This window comes from Channa argus, chromosome 14 (assembly GCF_033026475.1).
Source record: "Channa argus isolate prfri chromosome 14, Channa argus male v1.0, whole genome shotgun sequence".
NCBI classification, from domain to species: Eukaryota; Metazoa; Chordata; class Actinopteri; order Anabantiformes; family Channidae; genus Channa; species Channa argus.
In genome coordinates, this window is record NC_090210.1 from 4,708,040 (window position 1) to 4,735,490 (window position 27,451).

At 38.3% G+C, this 27,451-nt stretch overlaps 1 protein-coding gene across 7 annotated transcripts in view; it reads left to right on the plus strand.

Annotated features, from left to right (window-relative positions):
- The window catches only part of tnr (tenascin R (restrictin, janusin)), a 172,454-nt gene that overhangs the window by 77,465 nt on the left and 67,538 nt on the right, over window positions 1–27,451 (plus strand). For 5 of the 7 annotated variants that reach the window (XM_067475086.1, XM_067475085.1, XM_067475089.1 and 2 more), the window contains 5 exons: window positions 16,525–16,645; window positions 18,392–18,605; window positions 18,745–18,845; window positions 20,730–20,892; window positions 21,536–22,012. In XM_067475086.1, the coding sequence (XP_067331187.1) occupies window positions 16,562–16,645; window positions 18,392–18,605; window positions 18,745–18,845; window positions 20,730–20,892; window positions 21,536–22,012 (1,039 nt within the window). In that variant the 5' untranslated portion in view covers window positions 16,525–16,561. The remainder of the gene's footprint in view (window positions 1–16,524; window positions 16,646–18,391; window positions 18,606–18,744; window positions 18,846–20,729; window positions 20,893–21,535; window positions 22,013–27,451) is intronic. The other 2 variants (XM_067475087.1, XM_067475091.1) reach the window with 1 other exon arrangement.

Genomic DNA, 27,451 nt, shown 5'->3' on the forward strand with positions numbered 1-27,451 from the left:
ATTTCACAACAATTTCAGTTGTAGTTTTCAGTTTTAAAATGTCATCATCAGGAGTGTAACAAGTTTCTTCAGGAACCAAACAGCATTTTCTCTAGATAATAATAATTAAAAAAAAAGCTTTTAGTTGTATAGAGAATTATGAAGAGCTCTTGGTAATACTCCATAACCATTAATTTTTTGTCAGCCTTTACAGAAGTGGCATCACTCAGTGCACATTAATCTAATGCTTTTTTTCACTTAGTAATAACATTTATCTATAGATAACAAATTAATAACACATTATTTTTATATTACTATGGAGTAGTATAATTCCACCTTTGCTCACTGCTCCTCCAGCTTCTGATTGACTGAACACACCTGATAAACATCACAAATGTCTACTTTTGCGGTTTCTCATTGGCTGGTGGAGCTTCCTTTCCTCAACATTTAAGTTTTAATTACTGTACTTCAATAATTTCTAAATAAACGTTTCCAGCATCCAAAATGTGGTTGAATTATCAGATGAGTACGTGTGTGTGTTCAGTTTTGCTGGAGGCTTTAGAAACTTCCTATTTAAGTGATTTGTTCTGAAATATATGAGGTTAACACTAAACAACAAATCCTAATGCTGTAGGATGCCTGTAAATATGTTTATACATTTGTTTTTCAAAGGACATAATCTGCTACTGGTGCAAACATGGGAAGCTACTGGGAATACATCTTCATTGTGTTAATGGACTACTTGGAGATCATAAATAGCAGAAAGAGGAAGGCAAATAAAGTAAAGGGTGGAGTACAATAGAAAAAAGGGGAAGGGAAAGTTATGTGATCACTACCATTTGTTGGCACGGTTGATTGAATACAGACTTTCCACTGATTAAATAGTTCACTCCTCCAGTCTTTAAACATGAGAAGGACATTTTATTTTTATTTTTTTTTTTTGGATGTCCTGATTGAGCTTAACCTCTAGTCATTACAAGAATAAAACCCTTGTGAGAGAAACATACACACACACAAACATTCCCACAAATACTGGAAGCAAGGACAGACAGAGAAAGACTGTCTAGCAGAATGGAGACAGGAGGTGAGAGTGACATCAGAGGAAGCCTTTGATCTCAGGGTTCTAATCAATGGGGATTATGGCCCATGTGCCTGTGTCAGTCCTGATAATGGCAGCAGCACCAGGAGACGGGTGCATTCAGAAGAGTAGCAGACAAACATGGCACTTTATTCTAAAGAGAGCTGCACAGCCTTGTCTAAATGCATCTAATCAGAACTCTTAAAGGACAGAGCTCCGAAATTCACAGTGGAGATGGATTTAGCATTTAGAAAAGCGCACAGAGTGCAATACCAGTGCGTAAATCTTTGTGACACGCAAAGATTGTCCCTGGTGACTATACTGTCACACAATCAACCAAACTGCTATGTTTGTGACTGTAATGTGCCATCATTGTGAAAGTGTGTCTTTACTAGGGGGAGTAAACTCTGTGAAAATGTGACACAGGAAATCATACAAAACATAAAGTTAGAGAAGACTATAAACTGCAATGCAAGGACAGACAGACCCTGGAGAACTTCTTTAAAATCTTTGAATCTAAAAATATTTTAACTTCCATTGACAGCAGTCAGATTTCACCACATACATCGAGGGAGTTTAAATGTCAGGATTTCACTGGCGTTTGTCTGAGACAGTTTTTGGGATATGACGGATTGTGTCTCAGTTTCCTGCTGTTTTTTAACCTCTTGTCACTACACATGACTTTGGAAAAGCACAGCATGTGCAGTTTTTGCTTCTTCTTAGTTGGTTAAGAGTCGGGCAGAGTATTGTATTGTTACCAATTTCTTTAAATAATTTAGTTGAATATATTTTTTAAAAGGATACAGATCTTAAGGTTATCTGACAACTGGAGTTTGATTCATAGAATATGATCAGCTGAAAGATCATTTGTTGAAATGCTTAACCAGTAAAATATGAGGCCTCACCCTGTTGCACATTATTGTAAAAGGTAAACTTGATTGATCCCACGCAGGGAAGCTAAAGTATAACAGCAGCAAAAGGACGAATGCAGTATAAATATATAACCTTTAAAATGTAGAATACTATGAGCCCCTTCTACTGTACATACAGTGCAAAATTACCATTGACAAACCATATGAACCACGAAAACAGATAGCACAGAATTATTATTATTATTAGCACAGACAAGGGGAATTTACATAGAGACCAAGGACAAGGCAAAGATAGAAGCATGCGAATGGATTCTTATTTACTTGCATTTAAAAGGAAACTACTTTGTAAAGCTTTTAGTGATAGCAACATTAGCAATCACAGGTTGGATGACGCATCACTGCAGAGTGAATGACATGTTCTTTTAATGAAGTAGACCTTAGGGCACCTTCTGAAAGACTTTATGGCTCCTAGGAGCAAAGTTGTTCAGCTGCATCAGAACTTTGTGTGTCGAAGTGTTTTTTTCCTTAATGAACGTTTTCAATAGCCAAAAAAACTCCTGAAAATGTTTATTTTATGAGTCTATAGCTTCACCTTCATTGTAATACCACTACCCAATACTTACTATGTTTTGACTATGGAACCTAATAAAATTTAGGGATCAGTTATAACAACATTACAAATTACAAAAATTATGCTGAATACCCTGAACTAGTTTAACGACAAAAAATGTCACTAGAACACTAGAAAATAACACGCGATATAATAAGTGGCCTTTAAACAATCCTTTTTATTTTTAGCTGTTCTCTCACAGGTGAGATTTTATTCTATTTCCACTTTTGCTTGGTTAAGACACTGTTGCTGAAAACAGTCAGAGCAGTCTGTCACTTTGACAGGCTCTGTGCTAATGAACTGGACCTTTGTATCCTCTCCTCGCCAGACTATTCCTGGAACTGATAGCATCACCAGTTGATGTCCTGGTACAGGGATGTAGCTGAGATAACCCTATTCAATCTGACCTTACCTCTGTACTGGAAGCTTAGCCAATTTGACCCTGTGCTAAAGCTCAATCAATACTGGATGACTTAAGAGCCCGACTCAACCTCTTAAAAAAGACTGAACTTCTCCTTTCTTTAATATATGAAACAAGTGGTTCTCTTTGCGGTGTGATGTCCAGGTACAATAAATAACGTCTTTACAGATATTGAATGCTGAATAATAGTAGTGAACTGGTTCTGTTCTTACCTATAGCCATAAAGCTCTATAAGCTCAGTTTTGTGCTTTATGTCTCAAAATAGAAGTTAGAAACTATATAGAGTATACTGTCTATAGTTAATTTAAAGAAGAATAATTGGACAAAGTTTTACCTTCTCAACAAACAAGGTGCTTAAACATGCTATACAAGAGCATTTCACTGTGTACAGGTTGTTCAGTTCCTATAGTAGAGGAATTGTAGCTGTGTATTTCAGACAAAAGCAAAAACATCAAAGCAAAATGCAACAAAGCACACTTTTCTATATTACAAGAGCACAAAGCTGTCAAAACAAAAACAGAACTAGGCACAGACCAGCCCTACTTTACTTCACAAAATTGCAATCCTCAAAGTAAGTTTTTAAAGAGTGGGCTTGATCTCATCAGACAGGTTGTTCAAAGAGCCCAGAGGGTCCCTGATGGAGAAAGCTGGATAATCCATACTTGTCTGTCTAGACTGTGAAATGACTGGAGAAGCACTGCCTCAGGATCTCAAGCTGTGCTTGGGCTCATAAGGGCTTAAAATCTTAAATACAGCTAGGCACTAGTCCAAGACGTGTCCTAAAGGTAATGGATAATATGTCTGTTCTTCAATGAGTAAGCTAACCTGAAAATGTTATGGTAAATCCACCCATAAATACCAACAAATTCTTGATAATTTGCTGTTTAAAGGAAATCTGGTAAATCACAACTCTTTCTAGACTGGAAAGACTGGAACTGTACCCACATATTTGTACCTGGACAAATTCAATAATGCACTTGTGTGTAACCTTTGTAAAATGACAGTAATAGAACTAAGACTATACTACTCAGATCATTTATCTGCGTTTAATGGTTGAAAAGCTTCATATTCCTTCAGGAATGAAAATTTGACCAGTCTCTGGCTCACTACTTTGTCCAAACAGTCCTGAATTTAATGAGTATTAAATGTCTTAGGAGTCCAGTAGTAGCTGGATCAATAATTTCTGTTTTACAGTGTAACAGTGTCAGTCTGACCTTAGGAAGTACAAAAATCACAAAAGTTATTGACAAGCTTGTTTTAGTTTCGTAAAACATGAGCATAGTTCTTCTGCCAGTACAGTTTACTTGTCTGATTATGTTCCCCCATTTCAACGAGACCACTACATTTAGTAACAGGTTTCATAAAAGCACAGCAATGTCACCAGGAACACAAGCCAATACCCATAATAATTGCAGTCAATAAAACATAATACCACACGGGCTTTAAAATCACCACCTATTGTGGTTCCTTGCCATTGAGCTGTTTATTTGGTAATTGAATACAATCCCTACTGAGCTGCAGGAGCACTCCTTCCCTCGCTGTCGTGGCATTGAACAGACAGCAGCTACAGAAAAACGTGTCAATCCTTTTGATCCCTCATAGTTGCTTTATCATTACCGCACAGCTTATGGTAGTGGATTGTTGCTACGTTTTGCGTTTCATTTCAACCTACTTCAAATGATAGAAGAGAGAAAGAAAAAAAATAGATAGCGCGGGTGGGAGCAGGATGACTTTCCCCCCTTATTTACTGTATATGAAAGGTACAGGAGAATATGCTGTCACTTCTGTCCCACAAGAAACAGAAGCCTTTGAAAGAGAAAGATGAAAAGAGAGAAACGGCTTGCTAGAAAAAGGAGGAAGAGGGACCAACAGACAATGACAGCTCATGAGGTGACAAGTTTTTGAAGTTTTTTCGTCCCTTTTTTGTTTTAGGTCATGCCTGAGCAAAAAGATAGGGGAAGGGATTTAAGAGTAAGTGAGAGGAAGGCGGAGGACTTCAAATGCATGTCGAATGTGGACAGGCTGTTTGATGTGTTTTAAGGCAGGTGCCATACAGAGGACAGACAAACTGAAAAACCAAGTCTTATGTGTGTTATGCACATAATATACACAAAGCAACAAAGAAATGAAAGAGAATATGACAAAACATTGATAACCGTAAGGCATAATATGGACACACACAAACTTATCAGCATTTTAGTTTGTATTGTCTCCACTGAAAGTAATTATAATTCATTGTAACTTTTGCTTTACTTTATTAAGACTTTATTACTTATATTATTACCTATACTTATTATATATATATATATATATATATATATATATATATATATATATATATATATATATATATATATATATATATATATATATATATATATATATATATAATTATTTTTTTGTCCAGTTTAAAATGTCCAGCAGGCAGCTCTGAAATGGAAAATGAGTTTGCTAAAAGCCATGTATTGTGTCAGAAGAGAAAAGAAAAGCAGTGGGTATTCAGCAGCAGCAGACAGTAAAAGAAAAAAAATCTATTGAATTCGTCCTGACTCATAGCTGGGTGAACTCAAAAGGGCTACAGCATTTACCTCAACTCAAAATTTTTTGGGTCCCCTTGCGCTCTTTCATCTGCCGTTCTGTCTCTCTTGCTCACTCGGTCTTCTTTGCTCTTTTGCTACATCTCTTGTCCACTTTCTTTCCCCTCTGGTAGTCTTTTTATCTCAATCATCCTTCCCACTTTTGACTCAATGCGTTTTTCTTGTCTGTCATTCTGAATGTGTCCTGTGTTCTGTCTGCTCCCTTTTTTCTCTTTGACAATCCGGATCTGTTGTCACTCCTTACCTGTTTTAAATATACATTTTAAAGTACCTAATAAGAACAATGACTTCACTGTGGCTGAACTAAATATATAGGAAAGATAACTGAATCAAGTCTAAGAGAAGTCGGACTAAAAGGCTGAGAAGTCAATGCCAGATAAACAAACATTCCAGATGGAGTCCAAATATCTTTTAAAAGGACACAAGACAAAGACTGGAATACTGTCTAAAGTTATTCAATTCCTTTTTGGGGGAGATTTGAGTAAATTGTATAGTTTCAATATTATGGCCAAATGAATTTAATCCTGCAGGATCAGGAAATCCAGTTGTGTACACTTTTATGAAGTAATCAAAACTGCAAAATACTTGTTTGTTAGTGTGCATGTGCAGTATTAGAAAACAAATACTAATTACTCTGACTTTACAACAGAAAACTATATTGGCAAAGTTCTTTTAAGTGTTTGCACATACCATTTGCAGAGGATGGATACATGTGTTTAAGATCCAAATCTATGGTTCTATGGTTTTACCGTTCAAACTAAAACTGCTGGCAGTATTTTTCCATAGCACACATTGGCTGTATTGGCAACTGCCTTGCTGAACCATTGACTGCTTTTAAATGCACTGATGTAAACGGCGTACTCAAAGAAAGCAGCTTTCTCTGGAACCTGGGTACTGGAAATCTGCGTACACCTGCAGTAGCAGAGTAACCTCATTTTTCCTCCACCTCTGACTTATTTTGGTGCACAGATTTAAACTGTATCATGACAGAAAATGGTGCTTTCTAACTTTCCTGTGTATGTATGTATGTGTGTGTGTGTGTGTGTGTGTGTGTGTGTGTGTGTTCGTGTCACAGCAGAGTGACAGCACTTGGGGAGAGAAAGGCGTTCTCCGACAGAAATCTACCCGGGAAAACCAGGTTTCCTTAATCCCCTTGCCTGGTTTTGATAACCAGCTTTCCTGTTTTCATTACAATTAAGAAATCAGCTTTCACGAAAAAGCCAACCTGGTTACTTAAGTACCTGTAAGCACACTTATTGTCTTACAGAACTTAGGCTTGCTTTAACATAGACCTGCCATGCTGAGGCCTATGCTCTTTCAGACTGACATGGACAATACTGTTAGTAGCATCGATGCATTTTAGTTTTTTCTTTCAAGATATTGGTGATTAAACTTAAACAGATAATCTGATAAAACAAAGTATCACCTTTAGCAATTGGTAATCAAATAATGTGTCAAGTAAAACATTTTTTTTTACAACACCTGAACAAAACTATCAGTACCTTTGTAGCAATAATACTGATGTTGACAATCAGCATTTAAATTTTAATGGAAACATAAAAATTTAAATTAGAAATCACTTGTAAACCGGTTTTTGTTAGTGATGTTTGCTATGAACAATTACGTGAAATTAATCATTGAAACAATTATGGCTAATGAAAAATGTGGCATTGTAACCTGAACAGGACCATAAAATTGATTAACTTGGCAGCTGCTATACAAATAGTATTTGATGCATTATTATTGTAATTATAATTTTATTTTAAAGCTTAACTGCACATTACTTAGGTTATTCATTAATTAGAAAAAAAGTGTTAAAAATACCGTCACACATTAAAATACAAATCCTGTCAGAAGAATGAACAGTGTTTACCACACCTTAGCTCCTCCTGTGAGCATTTGTTTACATCTTTCCTGATAAATTGGCCACAGTGTGCAGCATGGAGCGAGGTGCCATCAGTAGCCTGAGGTTGTATTATTTGCTGTAGAATGGAATCCATTTCTTTGTCCCATCTTTGCTCTCGAACAGCCGTGAGACTAAGGAAAAGATTTGTGCAGCCCTCGAGTTGTGGGAGCAGCCAATGAACGGAGCCCAATGGTCCTGAAAGACAAGGCAATTTGGCCAGAGTGATGGGAATAATGAGAAAAGCATCGTAATGTTGCCAGAGTCCAATTTACAAGGCAGAGAGAGACGGAGAGAAAGAGAGAGAGAGAGAGACAGTGAGAGCTAAAAAGAGAAACAGGGGCAGAGACGGAATAGAGGAACACAACAGACAGGGGAGAGAGAGTGAGCGATCACCCACGCAAGAAGGCCTGGTATTGGTTTTGTGTTCATGTTGAGGTGGCTGCACATTAACCTGTGCAAATGGAGGTTATGGCTTTACTTCCACAGGGTGAGACAGGAGGGGATAACAGGACTGCTGCCAGAGAAAGAGAAAGCAATGAACGTGGCAGAGAGAACATTCAGTCTTTCCATCTCTACAGTACGTATGTGGATTTCAGCCTTGGAATCAGCCTCAGTTACTATCATTATGCTACACATTTTGGGAAGAACAGATTTACTGTGCAGAGTGCAAAAATGACTTTTAGGGATGAAGGAAATCCTCAGAGAAAGAGAGAAAATGAAAACCCTGTCAGAAAGATGAAAAGAGATGAAAAGGACATCTAGAGATAATGAAAAATAACAGCGGCAAATAGGAGAAAATGGACCAGCATGAGAGCAAAGGTGATTTTGTGAAAGGTGAATAAAATCACGAGGAAGAGAAAGTGAGCATGCCAGAAAATGGTCTACTTGGCCAGTCTCTCCTCTCCTGACTCCACATTACAACACAGCAGTGTGTGACACTGACAAGATTTCAGCAGATGGATGTTTTCTGTCCCCTGGTACCAGTTCAGGCCGTAGACCAAAATCCAGCCTCCAACAGCTTAAATCACAAGCAGCACTTGATTCCTTTCTTCATTGTGACTCATAAATACAGTTTTTCTCTGACCAGAGAAGCGTGTCTCCATGTCTCAGCAGCTGGAGAGATGCAATTGGAGTTGGATTACAAACAGCAACTGCTTCATTAACATTTTCGCTATTCTCCGCCTAGACTCGCAAAGGGATAGTGACAGTGAACTGCTCCCAAGGCTGACTTATTTGTTCCCACATAGCTCCCCGAGGGCAGCAGAGAGGAAAGAAACGATACACACACACACACACAAAGATTGAGACATATGTCTACAGGGCAGACAGTAAGCACTTAGTTGGGAGGCAACAGTCTAAAAAGCCCTGCGGCTATAGAAAGACACATGAGAGTTAATGAAGCTTTCCTGTGCATATCCCTTCAATAATCCTTTGGGGATGTTAATCTCCGGTGGTTTCCTAACTGTTAAAACACACAGATAAACACACCTACACTCCCATTTATTCAGAGGAGGGCTGTGATCATTCCAGTGTGTGGGAAGAGAGGCATTCAGCGGATTGCTTCTCGAATTACGATGCACCTGGCTGGATGGGAGCTTGTTTAGCTTCTTATCTTCAGCTTTCATTTTTTGGTCTCTTGAATGTTTTTTTACTTGCTCCTATTTTGTTAATATTAAATCTGTATAATTTTAATCCAGTACTTTAGATTGTCTACTTTACACATTTCAGACTAAACTTTCTCATGTCATTTGCATCTTGCACTAAATTCCGTCAATGTATGGTCGACTTGTGCAGAGAAAGAAAACTGCGTTTATGCAGATGTCTGACGGTGCTCTGCCAGGTGTGAATTACTGTACACACAGCCCATTTTGAATGAAAGCCCACAGGAATGGAAACGTCATGACCCGCTGTGAATTTTGCCATCCACTCTGCTTCACTGAAGAGCTACAAGCACAATACACTCCCACAGGTCATGGCTCCTTTCACGCATCTGTGGTGAGGGAGTCATCATGGATGAGAGGGGAAGTAGTGCTCACAGCAGCTGTTGGTTCTGTCGTGGTAATAACAAGCTGTCATCTTTTTGTTGCTTCTTAAGATGGAGTCATGAACGACACACTTCACATGTCCAGTGAAAACCAGAAACAGGCTGTACAACAACACAAAACATACGTAATTCTTTTGACATCAGTGTGACCCAAAAAGTTAACCTAACCACAACCTTGTTCCCAGAAAACAGAGTCATCATAGACACGAGTTTTACTAATGTGCTATCTCTTCCTAGCCAGACAGTAATAGTGATACAAGGACATCAATATTGACAAGTTAAGGAAACCATTATCAGAATGCAGAAATGTTTTTTTTTTTTAAAGTAAAAAAACTGCAATCACTGCAGAAAAACTAAATTTCCAAATGGGCCAAAATCCCCAATGAGTGTTGTTGGATTCATGCCTCAAAGAAATTGGCTTTTTGCTGGAGCCAACCAGGTCCTCGTTCACTGCTACGTAGGGATACCTAATGAAGTGTTTACAAAGTGTCTGTCAAGGTCAGAGAGGCTGACATAAATCCACACAAAAGGATAAGTAAGCCTTCAAATAAGAATCTGAGCACTAAATAAAGTTACAAAGCAGCATAAAACCCTTTGAGGTGTGAGCTTTGACCTGGTGTGTGCAAACACAAATCCCAGTAATCCCTTAAGTGAAATTAGCATCACACTGACTTATTGTTACCAACGTACCAAACCGTTAAGGAATATGATGCCTAACTGGTGAATCACACAAACGTTCTATTCTACAGAGCACGTTGTCCTCTAGACATGTTCATCAACAGTATCTGTATGTCCTGAGCAGACAAGAGAATATACTAATCTCGAGGATAGCGATGTTTTTCCTTTTCTTAGCCACGGGGAGCAGGTGACAGTCTCTGCAAGGTGTCATATTAGATCTCAGTCAATCTAAAGCAAGATAGGAAAGTTGGTATTTCAGAGCCTTGGAGTAATTTGACCGTGGAGGAACTCCATGTTGGAGCCCCACAGATGCTGAGGAATTAATAGACCCAGGCTCACTTACAGCAAGTTTGGTTTGCAGAAATGTGAAGGGAATCAGGGAAAAGCTAAGTAACAGTTTGAGCAGTTTGTTGTGAAGTAACCAAAGTCAGTGACAATAGGATCAGAGTACTGTAATACTAATCTTTTCTTTCTTAATATCTTTATTTTGTATCTTTCAGTCTAGTTTGTATCTACTTTTTTGTTCTGTCCAAAACAACTTGACTATAGGTGGACAAAAACATTTGAATCAAAGTTAAAAATGTTAACTAGTTAGTTGACAACTAGGTAGTTCTCTTGCTCCTTCTCTGTCTCCCTCTCTCTGTCCCTTTCTGCAGGTGTCCCCGGCTTTGGAGCTGTGTGTTTTCTGTTGTGCAGCTTCTGGTCCTACCGACCTGCCCGATGTCTTGTTGTTGCTTTTGTTGCCCTTTTTCTCTTCTCTCTCAACTTTCCACTCACCACAACCGGTCAAGGCAGATGGCCGCCCACCCTGAGCCTGGTTCAGCCGGAGGTTTCTTCCATTAAAGCAGGTTTTTCCTCTCCACTGTTGTCCAGGGCTTGCTCAAGGGGGAATTGTTGGGTTCTCTCTATACATCTTTAGAGTCTTGACTTTATTCTGTAAAGTGCCTTGAGATGACTTTGCTGTGAATTGGCGCTATATGAATAAAGTTTAATTGAATTGAACTACATATTATGTCTCCAATTCCATATTTTATTTTCAATTTTCTTCATGTGTATTAATTACATTTCACAGGCTTTGTAAGTGTTTGAGTGCATTCATGACTGATCAATTGGAGAATGTGATGGTTTTAGACTGTACACTGATCCTCTGGGCTTTAGGGAAAAGGAGGAACTCTCAGTAGTTAATATTGTGTTTTACAATACCTAATGTTAAAAATATATATAGTGTTTATCCCGGATGTGCAGATAGTTTCCTCAATAACTCATTAACTACATTTGAATAGGATGGCCTAATATTTTGAGCATTATATTTGGTTTTGCCAATTCATGTATTAATTTGATTTGATTAAAATCATATTGCATACAGAATGTACCTCATTGTGTAAATCATAGCTTTTTATATTTTTGGTGATATTATTACAATTCAAAAAAGTAAGAATTATGTGTAAATCGTAAATAAAAGCAGAATGCAATGATTTGCAAATCATCAAATCATATTTTATTCACAATAAAACATATGTTGTTGATGATCAGATGTTGAAACAGACATTTTACCATTTCATGGAAAATATTTTATTTTGATGGTAGCAACACATCTCAAAAAAGGAGCAGGGTGATGTTTATCATTGTGTAGCATCCGCTCTTCTTTTAACAACTGTCTGTAAATGTCCGGGAAGTGAGGAGACCATGTTGTCCCATTCTTGTCTGATGCAGGATTCAAGTTGCTCCACAGTCCTCGGTCTTTGTTGCTGGATGTTTTGTTTTTTGATGTACCAAATGTCCTTTGTTGGTGAAAGGTGTAAAGGCTGAAATATGTAAGGGCTTCCCTGAAAGAGACATCGTCTGGATGGGAGCATATGTTGCTCTAAAACCTCAGCAGTGATGGTCCCTTTCCAGATGTGTAAGCCGCTCACACCATGAGTACTAATGTATGTCCATACCATCAGAGATACAGGCTTATGAAGTTTCCACTGAAAACATCCTGGATGGTCGCTCTCCTCTTTAGTCCACAGGACAAGGTGTCAACAATAAATTTCAAATTTTGATTGATCTGACCACAGAACTGTTTCTCATTTTGCTTTAGACCATTTTAAATGAGCTTTGGCATGGTGACGTTTCTGCATCTTGTTCAGATATGGCTTCTTCTTTGCTTACTACAGCTTTAATTTACATTTGTGGATTGTACAGTGAACTGTACAGACAGTGATTTTGAAAGTGTTCCTGAGCCCATGCAGTTATGTCTAATAGATCATCATGTCTGTTTTTAATGCAGTACTGCGTGAGGGCCCAAAGATTTTATGTTGAGGAACATTTTTCTGAATTAGTTTGTTTTTAGACACAGTTTGTTGCAGATTGGTGAACCTCTGCCCATCTTTATATTTGAGAGGCTCTGCCTCTCTGAAATGCTCCTTTTATACCCAGTCTTGTTATTGACCTGTTGCCAATTAAGCTAATTAATTGTCAAATGCTCCTCCATTAGTTTTTTTATTTGCAGCAATTACTTTTCCAGCCTTGCCCCTCTTCAAACTTTTCTGAGATGTGTTGCTGCCATGAAATTCACAATGACCTAATATTTTCCATGAAATGGTAAAATGTCTCAGTTTCAACATCTATTATATTGTTCATGTTCTATTGTGAATGAAATATGGGTTGATAACATTTGCAGCTCATTACATTCTGTTTCTATTTACATTTCAAACATCGTCCCAACTTTTTTTGAATTAGAGTGGTACATCTTCTTTACTGGAACCAGGATACAGGTATTTGTCATTTAGTTATTGTTCTTCTCATATCTAGCTCCACATCTGCACCCTCTATGTGTAAAATGACTCTTTTTGAATCATCTACATATATGACAACATTAAATTAAAATCTCAATGTAATTATGCCGTGGATTTTTAAATTCAATTCTCTTTTCATATCACCTTGCCAGGCTGTAAACCACATTGAGGATGAAAGCGAAAGATATTGTCAAAGATCAAAAAAAGCTCACCCCAGAGAAATATATAATAATAAGACAAAGTTAGACGAACAAGATCAAAGTGTTTTATTCTTTTACATCAAACTTTTAGGCATGCTATTTTTTATGATTCATTTTACAGTAACAGTATTTTGCCACGTAGCATCTTTTGTATAACCTGAATGTTTTACCTTTCCCATTTCATTAAGTGCCCTGATGGGTTGTATTATAATTAGAACAGGAAGTTTAATTTCAGCTTTGCTGGTGGTGAAGTCATGAGTTTCTCTTGAGAAAATCACCATGTAACTCATAAAGTGACAGCATTGTTTCAGAGCACTCTCAAAGTCATTAAATTTATATTTTTCTACATGCCCAGAATATTTAGCTGTTATAAAATAGCAGATGTGACAACACACACACATGCACGCTCACACCTGCCATGCACATACAGTAAATTACTCCGCAAATGTGTCTTTTTTTCTTCTTTTTTTTCTGTACACCTTTATAAAGCATGTCTAGATTGAGCGGCTGCATGCTGACTGATCTAATTACCATCAAGGCAGATGGATGGTTATTAAAATGAAAGGCTAGATACGCAACAGTGTGTTTTTTATGTATATACGTATACTGTGTGTCTGTAAGAGAGAGACAGAGAGAGGGAGAGAGAGTTTAGAAGGTGTTTGTTTTAGCACAGTTAGACTTGTGTTGGCTCCTTTGGTCGTTGAAGTGTGTGTTTTCTCTTGTAGAAAATAGTGAGTAAATTAAGCAGCTTTTAGCACCTGAAGCATGATGATTCACCTTAGTCAAAATGAGTGGGTCTGTCTTTAATTGAGCCTCCATGAAAAAGCTTTTCTCGTTGAGCGTTGAAATGCTTGTGGGCATCAGGATGCACCATGACCCAGTGACTAAAGCATAATCTTGTGACTTTGAACTTCTTAACATCCTTCTGTCACTGCCAGTATAAAACTATATATAGGGAATCATTATGGTACGGGTCTATATTTGGTACAGCATGCTGCCCTTACAGGAAGACAAACATGCAGAAGACATTTATTTCCTTTGTCTCGAGAGAGATACAAATGTTGCATGACATTCTTACCTCATGATACTTATATTTTAACAAGAGGATTTTCTGGTATATTATAGTACACGACTGATATATTGGCAGTATATTGGCTGATATTTTTATAGACGTTAGTTTACTTATTAAATTTTATAGAGACAGTGCACATTAATCAAAACTGTCCAAACAACTATTGTCCCCGTGATGAGAATATCCATTAAAACAACAAATAAAACACACATGAAAAACATATCACAACAGAAAGGAAACAAGACATGAATCGGCTCACAAAACAATATACAAAGTATATATAATATGATGCAATATGCAGAAAATAAAACCTAATATTCTGAGCTTTTGTGTCATTCTAATCCTTTGATCTTAAAATGTCAAATGTCTTGAGTGTAAATTGAGCTTCTCACTTTAACATGTTTCTTTCTCCTAACATTTGCTCCACATTACATTGTTTTCTTAAACATCTGGGAACTTTGGCAAAAATGATCACAACACTGAGAATCCATAAATATCAATTTACTATTTTATTTTGGAATATATTGCGCTGAAATAATCAGTATTGTTTGGGCTTCAGTATGAAACACAGATAAAATGATAAACTGCGATGAATAATCCTAAGACCTGTTTCCAGTCATTCTTGTCACATAAAGCGAATCCAGCTTTCATGTAGCACCATTCATCGTCATCTTTTTAACCACGTGTCCGAGCCATTTATCGAAGCTAGCAAGAGGGACACTGCTTTAGTTAATGGATGTGAACAAGATGGTTCCAGTTGGCTTTTTCCATTGCCCTCTTTTCATCATCTTCATGCTTCTCATTTGTTTAGTGTATTTGCGAGTTAAACGGCTTGTGTGGTGTCAAACAGCAGCTGCATGCTTGAGTTGAGGGGAGGAAGACTTTCCATTACTTCAACATTGAACGAGTGGCATTGGTTGGCAGCCCATTCAAGCGAGCCCAAATTTATTTTTTAAGGCATTAACAACACACATGTTTGTCTCTTTTTTCACCTTTTATGATTTACTATATCTGTCAACATGCTTTATGCATTTCTTTTCACGTAACCCGTAAAAAACTAAAATGTACACATAGGATAGTCATGAAGGGATAGTCATGGATGTGCTTAGGTGTTTGCGTAAGATCTTGCAAAGTTAAGTGTGACTGTGTCGACAGTCTTCAACGTGCGTGAGCAGGAAGTTAGACACACTGACTATGCATCCATTTAAAAGAAACAGTTTTCGCAGAATGACACAAACTCGTGTGACTCTCACACACTGCCATTCTCTCACTTTTTCATTTATGTGCAAACACACTGACATATCAACATTTTCACCTTAAATGATCAAAGAGCCACAGCCAGTTAGGCACAATAGGAAGTCTTCCATGTGGCTCTCACAAAAGATGCCAGCAGAGAGCAAATAGTCTAACTCACCAACACGAGATGCATTGTTTTGATAAAAGAGCCTCTTGAATACATACACCAACTCATCTGTGAGATGTTTTTATTTTTTACCTCCATCTAAACTGCCCAAACATACATAGGCATGAACGTGTTACTCGAGGGATTCACTGCAGGGAATGACTGCACAGACCTTGTGAACACACACAGATACCACTGATGTAATTGCTTTCCAGTCTGGTATAACCGACAGTCCCCACACTTGCATGATAAAACATCTTTGCAGGTGTACTTTCAAAGTCGGCGGTGAAAACGCAGTAATTTTAAATAGCCACTTTAAAGGCAATTTTCAGCCCTGCAGTGTCTTGTCTGTGTTGATTTGTGACAGGATCAACATAGGTTTTTGTTTTTTCCTCTGCACGGCTTGTATTTCAGTCTGTCCCTGGTCTCAGCCCCCCCCCCCCACTCAATGGAGAGGGGATTACAGCAGCATCACTCAAACCATGTCTCCACTGAAATACTACATCTATCAACCTCTCCCTGAGCAATATTTCTGTATTGCTCCCTTGTGGAAAGATCAAATATTTGGTATTGCACAGTAAAATTCATTCAGAGGTTCTAAGCCACTTCCATAATCTGTGGAACAGTTTCTTATTTCTTCTAAAGCCAATTATTTTACAGCAGATCAAAGACATTAATTTACCATTTACAGAGGATGAGCTAATCATATTGGGACTTGGGAGCACACACAGTAGACACACATCAAGACATATGTTTCCATGTTGGTGCTCTCACAACCACATTGGAGCAACTACTGTAAAATATGCACAGAAAAAACACATTTATGCAACACAAATGGCCACCGCTGACGCTTCCTCTTTTCTTACTTTTCTTGGACCTCAACAGGTGTGAGTGGACACGAGTTGTGAGGTTTCTTCCCAGCATGCCACTGCCACCGCAGTACCACAGGGCCACTGTGCTCACAACAGGCAGGATCCTGGCTTTGGCTCTGTTTTTTGCTCTACAGGTAAAATCTGTTCAGACAGACATTGCTGTCCATTGTTTTATTTTTTATTTTTGTTTTTTTTGTTTTTAAGTGCAGCTGCTCAGTGCTTTTTAGATATTCATTATTTATTTGAAATCTACTATTTCTGCCGTCCATGGTAATCACTTGACTCTGGGAACAAATCCACTCAAATTCTATCCTGGCCTTTTTTAGTACTGCAAAAAAGTGGTGATTCAGACTACCTGCATTCTGTGTCTTTTTAATATTTTATATGAGTTTTTCTGTGCACTTCACCTGCAAAGTGTTTCGCAGTTGACATCATTATCACTAGTCTCCAGTATTTAAATTTTTTTTATTATTATCTGCTACTGTAAGAATTACACAGACATTTTTAAAACAATGGACAAAGCAGCTTTTATTTCTAACCTGCAATTGTCAATTTAGCTTCAGCTTTTTCAGCTGTCGCTACCTAATTATGCTAACTATCTAAGTGGATTAAGATGCTGAATCTGGCTGACCTTTAACTTGTAAAATGTTTTGCAGCTGACTCACCTTAACTTCTGAATCTTAGCTATACACTTGATGACAATGTTATATAGATTGCTTTATTTTTTAAGCACAAAGTGAATTTCCTTACCATTAGATGTAGACCTAATGTAGTCTATGTATCTATGTAGATGGAGAAAACACAGCATGTTGCAATAAAGAGCTAATTAGTCAATTGAAATAGTTTTAATTAAAAGTATGATTCTTAGGAAACATGTTGGATCAGACTTTTAAGTTTATAACACACTGCACCCGTCCTGGCTCCTAATCCTGCAGATGTATGGTCAGTTTGTTTCCACTTTTAACATAACACGTAAAAAGTCTTTTAGAATAAAGATTTATTACCGCGTTTGGCCAAGGATAACACTGTCTGGTTAGATTGCCTGAATCATAGTGTGAACTTCAATAAAAAGCTGAAAGGTTTACCCTAAACCCTTACAGCATCCACTACATACTGGATACTTTTTGGATAACCTTTACCCCACAAATAATGTTAATCGTGTGTTCTGTGTCTTTGGAAGCAATTCAAGGTAATAAGCCAATTAGTTGCTTAAATGCAGAATAAATGTGTTTGGTTTCTTACTCTTGGCTTTTTGGGTTTTAAAAGGTTAAATATGACATAAACTTTTTAAATGCATCAATCTTACTTTATCTCCATGCACATCCGTATATCATAGAGAAATCCAAATCTCAACAGAGGTGTCATGCCTAGTTATATTTGGACAAGCACTTTGCAGGAAATTAGTTTAGCAAATGATCACATAACACATAACATGAACACATAAGCAGTGCTATTAATCATGTACAAGTATCTCTGTAATAACATTACTAATCAAATATTTTTAATACATTTACAAAGTTCATATCCAGCACAAGATGAGTTGATGGATTAGTGTTTTAACTTTTAACTGTCTGTGTCTTTGAAATATTACTTTCTCATGTAACACGAGATGTTCTCTGATCTCTAACACCTACATGAAAGAACAATCTTAGAAATAATGAACTGTTGCCACAGTTATTTCCAAATGACCCTAGTTGTTAATGTGAAAATGTTTTTTTCTGTGTCCTTCATATACTGAACATTAGTGTAATTTGTTTTGTGCCCCCCCCCCTTTCTCCGTCCTTATTACATTGTTATAAAAAAAACAAAACAGAACCTACTGGGAACATTTTAGTTTACACCATGTGCACTTTTTTGTTTTATATGGTCTCCATCTTCAGGCTGCTACTCATGCTGCTCCATCAGGAAGCAACAAGTTGGTTCGTACCACCAGAGTGAGGAGACAGACCTCTGAGGGGGTTCAGACATCCTCAGCCAACCAGAGCCTGCGGGAGCAACCCATGATCTTCAACCATGTCTACAACATCAATGTTCCTTTGGAGTCATTGTGCTCAGTCGACCTGGACGCCTCCGCACCATTAGCTCCAGGTGACGGTGAGGTCTTCGATTGATCGAGTGTTTTGGTTGAGACTCAATGTAGTCAACTTATCTGCTGACCCGGAGGAACCTTTTGTTCAGAATGATACACAAACAAGCTGTCTTTAGAAGAAATGCTTTTCTTTTTATTTTAAAGGTCCAAATGCTGAGCTGGGGTCCAGACCTTCTGTAGAGGATCCAGTGGATCCAGCTCGACCGACAGAATACACGGAGCAGACACTGGATGCTGACAGTCAGGTTAGTGTTTTAGCACTATTTTATTCAGAATAAAAAAAGGACGGATGCTCGATGCAGAATGTTACACAATGGTTGGGATTGATAAAATGAAAAGAGATGAAAAAGAACAGCATGTTTTCTTACACATAGTCATTTACGAAGTGACATTTGAAAAATTTGAGATTTAGTTGTAACTAGTAAATACCAAGAGCTAATTGATGTAAGCTTTTACATTCTATGGAGTTAAAAGGACACCGTTGGTGGTGGTGGTAAGCAGAGATGGGAAATGTTCGATAGGAACCTTTGGACAGTATCCCTGGACATCAAGAAAATTATGTTAGCGATAGGAAGGAGGTGGGTTGTGGGTTGTTGTGGGTATAAAACTGAGACCAGCAGGAAATAAATTTAAAGAACAGCTGCCAATGATTCAGTGGCCAAGAGACAGTGGCAGAAAGATTATTGGTTAGAAATGATGAAGTTGGGATTGCGAATAGATGCTTTGACTGTGGGAAAGTGGAACTGACAGAGGTAATTACATCAGACCTAAATACCCTTCATTATAAAATATGAGTTAGCGTGAAGGAAGAGACCTTACTAAACTTTCATCAGTTTAATTTATGGTGATATGTGTTTTACCCAAAACCAGAACTAAGGCTTTCAGTCTTTTAAGTCCCAAATACTCAAATTCTTTATACTTGAGCTATAAAAACTCTCAGGTTTCATCCTTTTACGTTTTTTCAGTCTGGTTTTAAGTCAAAGAATGGTCTGCATTATTAAAAATTATTAATGATATTTTGTTGGCCAGGGATGACGAGGACATGGTTTGTTAGTGCTTTTAGATCTGAACCAGGGTCTTGGCCCCCTGGCTCTGCACCTGAAAACTAAATTAACCCTCTGGAGTCTATGGAAGCGCCGGCACGTCCAACTCGTCCAAGACAAAGTGGTGCAGACAATTGATGTTTTACATGTCGAAAGTGCAAAAGGTCAAACTCTATGGCAGTTTTTGAATGGTTTCCGATAGGCCAATTAGAACCTGAGTTATGATAAATGGTTTTCAATTGCACAAATTAGCATGCATCTAGCGATGCTTTTCTCTATAGTCTTTTTTTATTTTTTTTATTTATTCTCCCAAGTCCCAAGTGTCCAATCTGCTGACGACAAACTCAGCAGGAAGAACGTTTCTTGTGTGGTTTTAGATCCAATGTGTTATTACAGTATGTCAAAGGAAAAACACAGGTGAGGTTGTGCTGAAAAAGGTTTTTGTTTTAAGACTTTAAATGGACTGGCAATTTGTGATTTTTTTCAGAGGAAGCAAGGGCCAAATACAAACGTTGGGGTGATTGTGCATTTGCTGTTGCAGCACCTAAATTATGGGATAGTTTAGTCCTGAATGTTAGGTCGCCCACAGACCCAGCAGGTTTTAAAACACTGATTAAGACTTATTTTTCTTGGCTTTTAATACATTGTGGGGTCTGATACTTTTTTAGTAATTATTGTTTTATGTCCTCTGTGTTTTATCATCCTATTTTTACTTTGATTTATTTATAATGACCTATTTATGTATACAAAGTACATGACTAATAGGACATTGTTTTTAAAGTGCTATATAAAAAAATTGGATTTAATTGAATTATTAAGGTATTTGGAAATTCAAATCATCAGGAGTAACTTCCAACAATGACCTGGTTTTCAAAATTAAAAATGACTGTATTAACCCCTATACAAACTATTTATTATCCACCCTTTATGCATAATTCCTTTTTTGTAACTTTCTAAGCCTATAGAGCTATAGCTGAGCATTTCATGCTTGACAGACTTTTGGCAATGAATAAGCCATCATCATACTTTTATTTAATACTCTGAGATGTTGAAATGCTTCCTTACCAAACCATCCTCCTTGTTCAGGTAACATTCACTCATCGTATCAACATCCCAAAAGCTGCATGTGGCTGTCCAGCAACCGCCACAATCCAGCAGCTTGTCACGAGGGTGGAGATGCTGGAGAGGGAAGTTTCTCTGCTTAGGGCTCAATGTGGATCTGGATGCTGTGGAGAGGGCTCAGCTGTGGGTGAGGACTGTTAAACTAAGTGTCTTTAGAAAGTTAGAGGATTTAGTTTTTGTTTATTCTGTACAAGCCACTTTAACCTACAAGATTTGCACAAAACCTGGCATCAATCATTTGGATTTGGAATCACAAATATAAAGAAAACATTCAAAACAGGCTGACTAATAATACAAGAAAAGGCTGGTGCTATAGGTAAAACGGGCACAAAAAAATGTTTATAGAACGAGTGAAGAGGAGACAGACAGCAGTATAATATTGATGCTGGAGGGCAACTTTTTATTCTGCTGCACAGTCTCGGTCTAAAAGGTGTGAAGAAACCTTTGCTACTGGTGAAAAAAAATGTTCCCTATTCAGGAAATGCTGCCATTATAATATGAGGGGACTGGAATGGACAGAGTTATAGGATATATTATGGTTAAAGGAGCTGCTCCATTGACACCATCACCCCATTCAAATATTTTCTGAAAACGCTCCATCTCTACAGTGAAAATATGATTATCTCCAGGTGTTGCCATCTGAATAGAAATGAGGATGAAATGCTCAGCTGGGGAGGACAGTAGCAATGCTTAAATTGACACACACTTTTACTGACGTCTTTATTTAGACTGTTACATTATGAATAATACAGTAAATACTTTTCTCCCAGGTCGTTTGGACTTCATCCCAGGCTGCAGCGGTCACGGCAGCTTTAGCTTTGACCTGTGTGGCTGCATCTGTGAGGAAGGTTGGACTGGCAAAAACTGTTCGGAGCCCCGCTGCCCAGACAACTGCTCTGGCCAGGGTGTGTGTGTTGAAGGGGAGTGTGTGTGTGACCGTGACTTTGGAGGCGACAACTGTTCAGAGCCACGTTGCCCAGCGGACTGCTCGGGCCGTGGGTTGTGTATCGATGGGGAGTGTGTGTGTGAGGAGTCCTTCACGGGTGAAGACTGCATGGTGGGGAGGTGTCTCAACGACTGCTCTGATCAGGGGCTGTGTATCAACGGGACGTGCCAGTGCCGACCTGGGTATGTGGGAGAAGACTGTTCGTTGGTGTACTGTGCCAACAACTGCAGCAAGAAGGGAGTCTGCAAGGAGGGTTTCTGTGTGTGCCAGGATGGCTTCACTGGAGACGACTGCAACTCTGGTAGGCTCTTAATTTTTTGTCCTTCATGTGAGTTTTATCCTCGACCTGACTGAAGTACAAAAAGCCATTTGTCTGACATTTGTGATTCAATTTTCTGAAGCAGAAACTCCTCCCTGAACACTTGCTGTCAGTTTGACCAGGATCAAGTAACTCGGAGCAGAAATCCTGCCTTAAACAGATTTCTAAATGATACTCTATGACCCTCAGACAGTTCAGACTGAAGTTTCTAACAGGAACAGTGAGGCATGTGAGACTTGATGGAGTGACCCCATTGCCTGTAATGTAGTCACATTACCTCTACATAAATTGCTGCCACTGGCAATAAGGTTTATTTGGGTGCAAAAATTGAAAGGTTGCTTCACATTAAAGTGTAGTGAGTATTTATAGAAATGTGCAGTTCTCTGTCAGGGTTACTTATAGTGTAGGGTATTTAAGAAAAAAAACAATATATATGTATATACATATAATAAAACAATCAAAGAAACAGTTGGGTGCAAAATCTTTCCCATTATTTTGTGGCAACTAAAACAATGTATTTTATTTCCATAATATGTTTTTAACATATTAATGAATAGGGTTAATGAAATGAAATACTATAATAAGTTTTAATATTTTTGCCATTTTAGAAGGAGGGGACGCAGTCTTTTTCAACCAACTGTATGTTCCCTGAAATTACTTGTATACAGTTTAACTTCGAGTGTTATGTTATGAATGTGCAATTTCCAGCACTAAGATGTTTGGAGAGGATTTTAGAGTTGAGATGTGAAATATATTTTTTTTTAACACCATCTGTTGAGTAAATACAGTCAAGAGTGAATAAATCTGTAAGAAAATCAATGATATCACTCATTTCCCCAAGGCCAAAGTGACTTCTTTAAATGATTTTAAAAATGTTGAATTAAAGATATTTATTGATTTGACGTTTAAAAAAAATAACATAAAACCTCACATTGTAAAAGAGAATGCTTTCCTTTTCTGCACGTAATATAACTGAAACAATCAAATTTGTTGATGAGTCCCCTTCTGAAGATTAAATTACTTATCATTTCAGTACTCAGTAGACTATATCACAGAAAACAGTGTTGTAGATGCCGGCATTTGTGTGCTATGGGGTATTGAGATTTGTGATCAGATAACAGATCTTCACACCCCATCTATAGCAAGAGTAATGGAGGGAATTATTTAAATGTTCTCATCATCTCACATATAGTTGCATATACCATAGTTCAGCTACGCAGAGAGCTAGATCTGATTTGGTGTATTGATTTCAAATTATATGTGTATCCATGGTCCTTATTAGTAAGTCATATAAAAAAGAAATCATATTCAAATGACAGCAGAACTCTCAGCTGCATTATTTTTAGAATATGTGCTACAACCCTGAAACCCTCTGTGCTTCAGATACAGGTGGTGGGGCGCCTGACTTGCTGGACAGCAGAAGGTCTAACCGCATTCATTTGTCAAAAGTCACATTCATCCAGGGAGAGAACTGTCACATTAGCTGCAGCTAAGACCGGTTTGAAGCCATGCTTGGCTTTGTTCAGAGCCAGCTCTCCACGCCAAAATACCAGATCCTCCTCTGCAATTTGAGGCAGCTGTCAACAACGTGATGAATGAGGATAGATAGAAAAGCGAGCATAGAAAGACACGGACAGAAAATCATATTACTAAAACTCGTCCCTGCGTGCTGCCCTCCTGTTTAATATCAGTAGCGAGTGAGAAAGTCAGAATTGCTTATTTCTTTACAATTAGAAGCTAAAGTAGCTAGTGCTTGTAGAGGATAGTTTTCAGAATATAAAATGAAGCAGTTCAATTACCAAAGACCTGTGGGGTGACAGGCTTAAGCATTTCATGTTATCAAAAGCTGAAGAAAGCAGGATGTGTTTTCACTTCAATTATGGTGGCCTATATTCTCCCACTATGAGAAATAATGAAGCCTGTTGAATTTAAATTGGATGTTTCAAGCCTGGGGTAAGATAAAGTATATCTTTACATAAAAATATATCCACCCACAAAGCAGAGATCAACTTGTGCTGAGAAGTGGCATGTAATCGTGACAGCAGAGGTATTCCATCATTTTGATGCTACATTGGGAAAGTAACGGTGGCATTCTCACATTGTTGACATCCTCTGAGTGCCGCGGCTGTGACAACTGATACTCACATTTGTCACATAACGGTGGATATCGACACAACGATGCAACTTTAACGCCCTGCAGTGTACTGTATATCACAGTTCAGTTATTAAAGTCCCTTGTGTGTTTTATTGTCTTATTCTCCTGTATAGCATTGATGAAGGATATCTGAACTGCATGGCTTTTTATTTACAGCAGATCAAACAATAGTTTATCAGTGAAGAAGCCTACAGTTTACAGCTGCTTTGTTTTTAGCAGTTTTATTACTGTGCAGATTAGAGGTTTGGGTGATGTTAGAGGGCTTTGGCAGAGTTGTGACTGTCCACCTCATCACACAGACTTGTTTTAAATAATAAGCTGGCTGGTTTTCTATATTTTTGTTATTTCAAACCATCCCATGCACAGACTTAAACCAGCATGCATTTAGTCTATTCACCAATATGTCTCTGCAACCAGAAAAACTGTAAACATCTGTGCTTTAGAGCTCCACTGTTGCTAAAAAAAAAACAATAAACTATTAAAAACACATCAGTGAGCCACACCACTGCACTGAGAGACACATCTCTTCATTATGAAACACATGCCATTCATCCGTATTACCAAAGAGCTTGAGAAGATACAGTAGAAAAGTGGCAACATAGAAGCCGATATTCCCCATTCTTTTCCTCTGCACACATCTCTGTAGATACTCCTCGTCTTATGAATACTCAAACAAGCGTGGTCCTATGAAATCCAACATTCTCTTCTTGTGTGTCAGACTCTATACCAGACATTGTTAATTTGTTAATCCGCACAAAAAATAAAAAAAAAATATCTAAGAGGACTTTTATTACTTCAAACAGTAAAATGCGATGGCTGATTGTAGCCAATTACAGCAGATTTTTGACAAAAATGGACACCACCTGTTTTATAATAAATGAACATGCCATCCAGTGCAACAGTGTAATATATCTGTTTAAAAAAGGAAAATATATTTTTTCATTTTTAAATAGAAAATAAACTTAGGCTGTTTTTTTTAGTAAATCACCAGATTTCAGTTTTACGGACCTTCATCAGGTTTGTGTTTTGAACACTTATGTAACAATGGAGCTCTGTTGTACAGACAAATAAACTGAACCAGGTTGTGCATACAGAGATATTACAGTGAGTAAAATGAATTCATTGTTGCTTTTAGCCTCTGTAGGGGCTGTTTTTAAATGAACAAAAATACAGAAAACCTCACAGCACAAACCTAAGCTGACAGCCATACAAAGAAGGAACACACAGTATTTCTGTGTGTCATTCATGGTCTGTCAGCATGAGGACTCATGCTGTTATCACTGTTTTCACTGAAATTGTGTTGCAGCTTGTGACAAAAGTACTTCAATATCCAGAGCCGTCCCCCTGGAAAACCTTTTTTTTTTTTCCTGTATGACAATACATCTTTCTCAGTGTGTATTTTGGAGAAGCCTTTCTGACATGAACGTAGGGCTGTTTTTTTGGTTTGATCTAGTTGTTGTTGTTTTTAAGCAAATATCTTGTGTGCTCCTGCTTTTATTCACTTAAGCAGTTTGTAGGATTTGAAACCCAATATGCATTTCAGCATAGGACACCCCGCAAACCCTCAGCTCATTTACTTTTCACTAATAACCAGCGTAGCCATCAATAATCACAGTGTGGATGGACTGGACATCTACTGTTGCTGTGCATAAAGAGCACAGTCATATCCAGAGTCAGTTTATTGAAAGAGCGGAGACTTTACATCAGGGGTGAGGCTGGGCCACATCAGGTATTTAAAAGCTTTGTTAAAAAAAATCTAATCTTCTCAAACATCACTACTAACAGTTCTTTAACTTCAATGGGTTCCTCTGAACATGAACATGAACGGTTCTTCTGAACATGGCTTCTCTTGCCTACTTCTTGCTGCCAGAGTCTTGGAAGCGCTTCCTCTCACACAGCTGAGCCACATTTGGCTTGAGAGAGGAAGCAGTTGAGACCCTCAGTATGGCTTGGAGATGATCGCCAGTAAGTGTGGACCTGTACCTGGACTTATTGAAGTTCAAGGTAGAGAAAAACTTTTTGCACAAAATAATAAATAATGTGCTCCCAAAAAGGCTCAGGGGAGCCAGGGGTCAATTCTCTCAAAAATGGCCCAAGCTTGTCTGCTGCTCCACTCACCTCCCTGAACTTTGCTTTGAGGTCAGAGTTCCACTGCAGATCAATGAGATCCATTTGAAAGCTCAGGAGGGGCATCTTGCACATTAAACGAGAAGGGGCCTGGAAAAACAAATTGAAAAGTGGCTCTGTGCGTCTTGAAGTCTGCAAATCTGTTATTTAATTCCTCCTGTAGCTTCAAAATGGCATCAACATACTTCTTACCACTGAATGGTGTGCCTGCCTCTATGAGTGCCTTGCATGCTGGGAAATGGCATTATCAGCTGGGACAGTGGGACACCATTATTTATTTATTATATACAAACAATTGGATGCAGCCACAGAGGCATTATTTACTGGCTTTTATTTTCTATAATAACTCCATGGATTCTGGGGTACGTACTAGCCAACACCTGGGTTTTGTTGACTATATAACCGAGTAAGACCAGCCTGACTCTGTGAGGGAGCTGGCTGAGTGGCCCCATCGGAGGTCCACTCCCCTCTGTGACATCTTCAACGGAACATCGGTGTTGGTCGTTAATTAGCAGATTTGTCATGATAACAAATCATCCGCATGGATAGTGGCGATCACCATCAACTTTCAAACAAATCAGCCCATTTAAAATGATGGAAAAACAAAATACAATCTGCATGACGCCAAATCCAACGGCGGTAACACTGACTTTGTCCAGCTCGAAATCAAACATGCTCATTTCAAACACAGTAACAAGTAGTAATTCTACGACGGCTATCTGATGTTACACAGGCACCTCTATAATTGTGAAAAGTTAATCTGCTTGCATCAAACATGATGGCCGATGGTCCCCCCAGGGGCCATATACACCACCGTGATTGGTAGGTTTATATAGCTCCAGCTTGCCCAAATATCGTCTCACGGGCCACGAGCGTGAGGCCCCTGCTTTACATGAATAAATGTTCTGCACTTATATAGCGCTTTTCTACATAGTGGTACCCAAAGGGCTTCATACTGCTTCTCATTCACCCATTCGCACTCAAAATCACACACACACTCACACCTGAAGGAGGGAGCTGCTATGCAGTTGGCCAACACTCACCAGTAGTAACCAAGTTGGGATTCAGTGTCTTGCTCAAGGACACTTTGACGTCCGAGCGGAGGAGCCAGGGATCAAACCAACTGTGGGACTGGTGGA